We start from the raw sequence: 9,024 nt of genomic DNA, 5'->3' as shown, positions 1-9,024 counted from the left end.
CTTTACATATATCTATATATATATATATGTATATATAAATTTTTATATATATATGCATGTATATAAATATATATATATATATATATATATATATATATAATATATGTATTATATATACATATATATATATAATGTATATATATATATATATATATATATATATTATATATATATAAATATATATATATATATATATAAACATATTTATATATATAAATTTATGTAGTTATATATACCTACATACATATATATATATATATATATATATATAAAATGATTTATATATATGTATATATATATATAACTATATATACATATATATATATATATATATATATATATATATTCATATATATATATATATATATAAATATCGAGAGAGAAAGAGAGACTTCTGTGTAGTTTCAGCGTTCTCTGAAGTAAGTTTTCGAAAATTTGAAAAGGTATCAAATAAAATTTGGTAATCATATATTTTGTTGAATAAATTGGTTTTGAACTTAACACGTTTTAGTTTTCATAAGATCATAAAGGATAGTCTTCGAAAAAATGCTTTTTTCAAGTTTTCCTTCTCAGTACTTCCATTCGCCTAAGAAAAACAAACAGAAAGAATTGAAACAATTAAAAGACTTTTCAACCAGAAAATTTTTATCTTCACAGATTGTGGAACGATTCGCAATTAATGAAAAAGTTTCTGTTGTTATTTGGAAACTCGTGTAGTGAAAATTTTCGTGAATATTTGAATAATTTTTCCGAAACTTTCGTTAATACTTCTCTTAATAGTTCTTTTTCTCTCTAATGCATTAAAGCAAAAAGTTTTGGGGTAGACAACAGGAAAATATTAAATTGTTCAAGTTCAGCCGCTTAAAGATTAATCAAGTTCACGTCTCTGGAAGGAAAGATAATTGATTATCATAAAAAATGATGATAGTTAAGGTCGCACAATTTTTCCTGGTGACGCAAAATGATATACAATTCATTTTTCACCAAAATTTAAAAAAGATGTTGCTACCTGTTATGTTTTTTTTTTCTCATTGAAAACGTTATTAAAAAGTGCACTCTCGGAGTGAAAAATTTGACGTCATGGTTTTGCTGAACAAGATATGAGCGAAAAAACTGTGTCTTTTAAAAATCCCAATAATTTAGCAATGGTAAATTTCCGTATAAATAAAAAATGGCGGTTTTCAGAGCTAATTTAAAAAACATAAGGAAGCCATCCAAAAAACAAAAGTTTCGCGAATTAATAATTGCTGATAACGAAAAAGGATAATTAGCTTTTATCGATTTAAAGGGCTTCTCCCAACTTCCAAATTTGCTAAGATAAAAATAATAAAGGAATGTGATCTTAGAAAAACTAATCAAAGCTGTTTTCATGGACGACAAAAAACCAAAAGGTATGTCCTGTCCCCCAGTTCTAATGGTCGTATATTCTTCCCTTGGAAAGAGAAAAATATGTAATCATTAGTTTGATATACATCAGTCATAATTAATTGTTAAATGTTACTCTAAGTTAATTTTTATTAAAGATTTATTGATTACATGAAACTCTACTAAATTTGTTGAAATCACAAATCAAGAATTACCAGTTAAGTAAATCTTGAATTCGAAAAATGTTTTCGTCTTATTGGCAAGTCACTATATTTCAAGCTATTCTAAAGAAGTGATTAACTTTCTCGGAATCTTAAAATCTATATATGTATATGGTTTGTTAACCTTTGCATTTGTTTTTTTTTTCACAGCGCTGCCATGGCGACAGCATACCTCGACCACAACAACAGAATGCTACCTCCAACCACACCCCATTATCCGAACCAAAATTACCAATTGAACTACCTCCAGGCTGCGCAGCCTTCTGGCCAGTTACCCCCAGTACCCTCTTACGAATACGCTACCTCTTCCGCCTACCCGTATTACTATACACCAGCTACGATTGCCAATGTCGTTCCAACGCCATCTCAAGTCACAAATCAGTTTTACCCAAACTCTCAAGTGCAGTATAAAGTAGACTGATATAACTGGTGACTAATATTGGCCCGTTTCATTTTTTCCCACATCGGCTCTCTCAAAATTCCATTACAGCGCAAAACGTTCATTTCCGTTTGCTTGAGTATGTTTGTTTGATATTTTCGCAACGTGCCAATTGGACATAAACCAAAAATAACATTAATTTGTTAATATTTGCAGAAAAAGTCCGCGAATTACTAATTGCTGATTGAAAATTAGCTCTCAGCGATAAAAAAGGGTTCTTCCCACTCTCAAATTTGCTTAAATAAAAATGATTTAAAAAATTTGATAAAAGTGAAGTTCGAGAAATAAATTTTCGGCTAATTTTAAGCTGTTTTGATGGAGGACCACAAAAAACCCCAAAAGCTATATTTTGCAGCGTAAAGACGTCTTTTTGGGAGATAGTTATCTCAGCAAACCAATCTTTTGTAACCATTTTCCGCTAAAAAATGCTTGAATTAGTCGTAATTATCATTTGGCCGGCTTTGATATTAATAAGTTAAGACCTAACTAGGTTATATACCATTATTCTGAAGATCCGAACCAGCTCGAGCCATGGTAGACGTAAATGCTAAATTCCCGCTTTAATCCACAGTTAGAATCCCGAGGGTGCAACCTCGTTTTCATCAATTTCTTCCAATTTGATACGTTGTTGAACCACAGACATGTCGGAAAACTCGTATAATATATTTGTTGAATAAAAACTGCTATTTGATTAATGCAGGACATTTGAGGTATCTCAAACAAGATGGAAAAACACGCTAGTGATCCTTTTGAAGCGATGATTTAAATATATGATGATTCTTCTGCTGACAGCAAAGTTAAGAAAGATTTCCTTTTCGTGAATTCGTGAGCACACTTTCTAACAAAAACGACTTTCCTTTCGTGCTCTTACTCCCAGTCTTATACTAATCGTATGTTCTACTCTTGGAATGAGAGAATTTTGTAATGAATAGTTTGATATTCATCAGTCATAAATTATTGATCAATGTTACTTTATATTAAATTTTAAAAGATTATTTGATTGCATGAATAACTATTTCCTGAATTCATAATTCTTTGATTTCATAAATCAAGTTCAATTTCTTAATTCGTTGAAATCATAAACCAAGTTTGTTAAATTAATTGTAGTTGAGTGAATCGAATTCTCAAATTTAAAGTTAAATTTTTTTTTAATCTCGTTCAATAAGTGGCAAAGAAAATGATAAACTTTCTTGGAATCTTTGAATTAGTTTCGATTTAGTTTTGAGCCCACTATAATCGCAGTACCCACCTCTATATAGTTGGAAATCTCCGATGCTTGTTCGTTCACAGCTATTAACAGAAATAGTTAATTCAGTCAAAACTACCGCAAAAAAATTGATTTGAAGGAAAGACTTTAGGTTTAAGGTGAGTAAAATGGGGCATAAAGATAGTTTTTTTTAAAAACTCTATTTTTGTTATGTTACACTTTTGATCGATCTACTCCATTAAAACTCTAATTGTGTTTATAGTCCACAATATGAAACAACGAGGAATTAAAAATTTGTCGGCTTTGCCTGACAAAGCCTGGTTAGGAGGGGAGGGGCTGTAATGGTGATATGATAAAATTTTGATGCTCCAACAATTACTTAACTTCTTCTCTTTGCAAAACAAGTATTTATGTCTTGGAGAGATTACGAACGGAAAAGGTTGCAACAAGGTGGAAAAGATTGGAGTTGAGTGAAGTGTTCAGAACAAAGCTTTTAGTTTTATTTTTTTTTGTACTTTGAGACATTTTAGCTCTAAAAAGCACTAAAAAGTAAATATTTTGATGACTGCCATGCTGACCGCATCACTGTTACCCATTAGATAGGTCTTTTAGCAATTTTTCATAAACACTAGTAAACTTTGAACTCTTCGAATTTTCACCTGAGAAAAGATAATAACCAATTGTTTAATAGTAAGCTGAACAAGGCCTCAAGTTGGTTGACAGTAAAATGAAAATGAAATTTCTTCTTTTTCCACCCCCCTGTGTTTTTATGCCTCCAATTACAATTTACAAATTTTTACACAGCGCGTTACTATGTAAAAAATACAGCGCCTAGGGTCGTAAAAAAGATAGGAAAATGTTTATTTGCTTGGCGAAATCAGAACCGGAAGTGGCTAAAATTTTAGCGAAGTTTTTGCATTTTTCATCTCGGTAGTACAGTATAATGTAAAATTCAATTTTTGTTTTTTCCGAATTGAAAACTTCCAGCTTCAAAAATTTTGGAGGTATTGCCAAATTTTGCAAAACTTTGCTGTACTAATTGTTGAATTTATATTACAAAAAATATTGAAAAACTATTTATTCAATATTTTTTTAAATGTTTCTCTTGTCATTAGTTCAACTACTCTGTAACCCATCAGAAAGAAAATATAAGGGGAAGCAAGATAAAACAGATAAATTCTACAATTTTAGCCTTCCAAAGATTAGTCAGGTCTACGTTTTTTGAGTTGAATATAGTAGTAACTGTTTCAGACTGATTGGTACGACGAGTTTTTAACGTCAATTTATTTACAACTAGTTTTTGTTCAAAAATCTAAAAACCTTGTATATTTTATTTTGGTCATTTAAAACGTTATTGAAGAGTACACTCTCAAAGCAGAATATTTGATCGTCACTTTTTTGGTGAACAAGATGCCAGCAAAAAGACTCAAAATGTCATATTCTCTAAAAACTTTCCAATTTTTAATGGCGTCCGTAAAAATTTCAGTACAAGCCGGCTTTCAGGGCTTACGGAAGCAAAGAATATTAATTTTTGACTTTTTTCAAATAAGTAATTTGATTATTTTTCTTTTTTCTTTTATTAAGCTGTTATGCTCCAACGTTTTTACTGCGCAATTGTTAACGTGTCTGACATTTGCTGTAATTTGAGAAAAGTACGCCAGTTGAAAAATTGGTTTTTTTATATTGTATTCTGGCTAAATGCCAAAGCACTGCAAGATTTTTCTATGGCGTTTAACTGACTTGGCGCAAGTCCTGAAAGTTACTACTCTTCTTTGATTGGTCAGTATATTAAAAAATTGAAATCTATTTTAGGAATAGGAGGACTCAGTTTTGCAAAGAAGCAGAGAAATTTGACGAAAACATCAAAACTTGCAGCTATTTTTTGCTACCAATGTCCTTAATGCATAAAGTTTCTTGTCAAAAAACAAATCAAAACAAGGTTTTGCAATTGTTAATCATCGTCTCAGCATAAGGAAAGACAGCAAAGTTTACAAAGTAAACTACTCATTAGCAACAAAGGTATTCAAATGAATTGCCTATAATGCAGCTCTAAACCTAGCAGATACTAATTGTATGTGGAACAGTCATAAAGTTTCGAAATAAGGGCCAGTCATTAAAAGATTGTTACTGCGAAGAAACGCGTGCAATTTTTAGGCCCACATTTTGTCAAAAAACAAGAAAAAACAAAATGAGGTTATGTCGCCTCTATCAAATATTGTGTCTTAAGAAACACAACAGAAACAGGGAAAATTTACAATAACCTAAAATGTAAGAGCACAGATGTTATGCTTCCTGTCTTCATTTAAAACAATTCATCACATCTAACATTATTGTTTTAGCAGCCCAGAATGTCTCAAAAGTTTGTTCAACTGCTAACATAGTTTATAATTAGACTTTTGAGCAGGTGTGCATCTAGCATCCTCAAGGAAGGAATTTATGGAAAAAGGATAAAAGGAAGCATTGTGAAGGCCGAGCTTAACTAAAGTTCCCATATTTGTTAAGCAAACAAATCCAGCTCTGAATTGGACATATGTTACTCAAACTTTGGTGTACGATATATTTAAAGCCAAACAATTACGTCAATTTTTCACCAAAAACTTGACGTGGATTTCCAATACAACACAACAATTCTTGACGTCAGTTCTGCATGGAAAAAATGACGTTTTGAATGCCGTCAAAACCAACCAATCAACGATGCAGTTTTTGACATGTAGAGCAGTATAAATAGAGCTTGAAAAACTACCAAAAAAGGGCGGAAACTCGATAATTTTGTGATATTAAAATTGACATAAAATGCGTATTGAAGCACAATTCCTCGAGCAGTAAATTACTGGTTACTGTGTCCTGTATCGACAAAATACTTGGGAAATAATTCAACTGTTGGCATCCCAAATTTTGACGTCTTCAAATCGTGAGTACAGAGAGCAAAACTCTACTTAAGTTAAGTTTAAATATTTTTGCAAAACAGGTCTTAGACATATATCGTTGTCTTCGATTTGTTCAGATATCGGAGGTAACTGGTATACATAAAAGAGATTGCGTATTTTGTGATCTGTAGTAAACCCAGTCCAGTTTGATATTGAAAAAACTAAGATTAGCAGTTAGTTGTGAACTGAAATTGTAATGCAACGGTAAGAATATAGCGGATATACAGTTACAAAAGCGAATAGCAAAAACACAATATCCGGACAGATTTGTGGCCGCTTAAACGAACTGGGCGGTGTAAAGCTTTCCTCGTCATAAGTGGGAGAGCACCCGTTACATTTGGTCCGCCGACCCGGACAGTGGAAGGCAAACTGCTGTCCAATCTGATGAAGAGAGTGTCAAAGGCACCCACTAAAGAAAATCAAACGAAACAACAACGCAACATCAGTGAGGCAGAGCGAAGAGTTCAATTCACTGAAGCAGCTATAGTCCCATACGATTGGCTAACCCTGCGTAAAAGCAAGAAGCAAAGCAAAAGCGAACAGCACCCAGGCAATTCAACCACAATCGGCAGAGAACAGCTTCAGGCAACAGTTCAAAGGCACGACAACAAGCTTCAACAGTTAATGGACGAAGTCAACACTAAAAGAAGACTTGGTCAGAGAACATTTGCAGATTCAGATCGACCCAACAAACTAAAGGTACTCTATCAACAGACTGTTCATTTACTAGAGGAAGAAATACCCAAGCAATTGCAGGGTCGTAACCAACTTGCACCCTACCCAACAAACTTTCTTGAAGAACAACTACAACAGGCAAGGGAGTGCAAAGGAAATCTGGATATTCATTGGTTTGCATATATAAGCAAAGGCACGCAACCAGAAATGAATACACAGCAAAGCAACACGAGTCAAGCAGTGAACGAAAGTGAGAGTAACAAAAACTATCCAACGGACAATTCAGCTACCCAAATGCTACAGAACGGCACAGTAGCAAACGATCAGAATACGGAGAATATTTCTGAAACATCTTCAGCAAAGCAAAGGCGCAAAGAACGGATGAAGAAGTTCGATTTTGAGTTCGAAACACAGTTGCGGCTCAAACAGGCAAGGTTCGAGCGAAGGAAGCTAGAGCTCGAGATGCAGATGAAGGAGTTAGAAACCAAGCATCAACTACTGGAACAAGAACGTGAACTGGAACGCAAATTGAAAAGAAAAGCATTAGAGAACAATGATGGTCGTTCCCAATAAACTGGTGCTCGAGACAAATCACCCTTCAACTGGACCCCCCAAAGGAGAGGAGATGTCTCTGACTGGGCCAGCAGGATCGACACCCTTCTAACCCCAAGCAGTGCAAGAGCTCGCTTCGATGCAACCCATGAACTGAACAGGCAGAGTCAGTTCTCACGATATCGAAACCGTTCATCAAGTGCTGAAGACAGGGACGTTTCCCCCAGAGCTGGATTACGATACAACAGTGGATATGCAGGTAGCAGTAACCTACCTAAGCTGAAGTTGAACAGCTTCGATGGAAACCCTCTCGAAAGGCCGGAGTGGTCCAGTATGTTCATTGCTACGGTGGATAGATGACCAATACCAGACTCAGAGAAGATGAGCCATCTCAAGACCCTCCTGACAGGCAAGGCAAAGTCCGCGATATCTGGAATTGGCTATTCTGGGCAACTCTATGGTGCTGCTCGGAGCATTCTGGAGAGGAAGTTTGGAGGGCCTCATGTGATCATCGATGCACAGTTGGAGAGTCTTCGCAAGGCTAGTCAGGTGAAACCACACGACTCAACAGGTCTGATCAGTTTCCCAGTTATTGTATCAAACTTTGTGAATGTGCTCAAAGAGTACAAGCAGATCGGCGATCTGCAATCAAGCTCGACACTGTATATGACAGTAGATAAACTATCTCAAGTTCTCAAAGAGAAGTGGTGGTTCTATGTTGATGATAAAGATGAAGACTGGCCTTATCTGATTATGTTTGAAAAGTGGCTATCACGAATGGCATTCGTGCATGAAGGGTTTTCAGCTTTCACGGGAGAGCGCAAGGACGAAGACCGAAGAAGCACGAACAGAGACAAACGGTTTTCAAAGACATCGAACTTCAGTGCGAGTTCAAATGTGGAAGAAGTGAAGCAAATGCACAACGACCACTGCCCGCTAGCTTATGGCACTCACAAGATTTGGAACTGTCCACTCTTCAGGAATATGAGTAAGAATGATCGGTATGCAGCAGTGAGGAAGCAACGCTTATCTTACGGATGTCTGGGCAAAGGACATGCAATCAAAGATTGTAAAGTCAATGCGTGCGGTATCAATGGATGCACCAAGAAGCACAACAGATTGCTACACTCAGAAAACCAAATGGGCGAGGGCAATCACGCAGTCAACGTAAGCGCAGCAACAATCAACAAGAGTAACGAAGTTACGAGCTTTCTTCAGATAGTTCCTGTCTCAATACAGAGCGATGGCAGCAGGCTGAACATATATGCTCTCCTCGATAGTGGATCAACGGTTTCATTAATCGATCACAGTGTGCAACAGAAGTTACGAGCCCAAGGCACCGATGCAACACTCAACATAGCAGGCATACACGGAACGAAGGATCTGAAGACAGAAAAGATTCCTCTCAAAATAAAGGGATTACGTTCAAAGGTGCATTCAATCGAAGCGTTTGCACAGCCGTCAATTTCGTTGGGAAACACAAACTATGACTACATCAAGCTGAAGCAAAGCTTCAACCACTTGAGTGTTCTCCCAAACAAGAGCTTCAACTTGAAGGAAGTTGGCATCATCCTTGGTCAAGATGCTTACGAGATACAACGCCCATTGGACTACAAGATAGGACTACGAAGTGAACCT

General features: G+C 35.3%; 1 protein-coding gene across 3 annotated transcripts in view; it reads left to right on the top strand.

Moving 5' to 3' along the window:
* LOC142338633 (uncharacterized) overlaps nucleotides 1–2,070 on the top strand; it is a 15,496-nt gene extending 13,426 nt beyond the window's left edge. For all 3 annotated transcript variants that reach the window (XM_075388475.1, XM_075388476.1, XM_075388477.1), the window contains exon 3: nucleotides 1,737–2,070. In XM_075388475.1, the coding sequence (XP_075244590.1) occupies nucleotides 1,737–2,007 (271 nt within the window). In that variant the 3' untranslated portion in view covers nucleotides 2,008–2,070. The remainder of the gene's footprint in view (nucleotides 1–1,736) is intronic.
* Nucleotides 2,071–9,024: the final 6,954 nt, after the last annotated feature.

This window comes from Convolutriloba macropyga, chromosome 4 (genome assembly GCF_964194025.1).
Source record: "Convolutriloba macropyga chromosome 4, txConMacr16.3, whole genome shotgun sequence".
NCBI lineage: Eukaryota > Metazoa > Xenacoelomorpha > Acoela > Convolutidae > Convolutriloba > Convolutriloba macropyga.
Note: the sequence above shows the minus strand (reverse complement) of the source record. Positions and strands in the feature narration are given on the sequence as shown.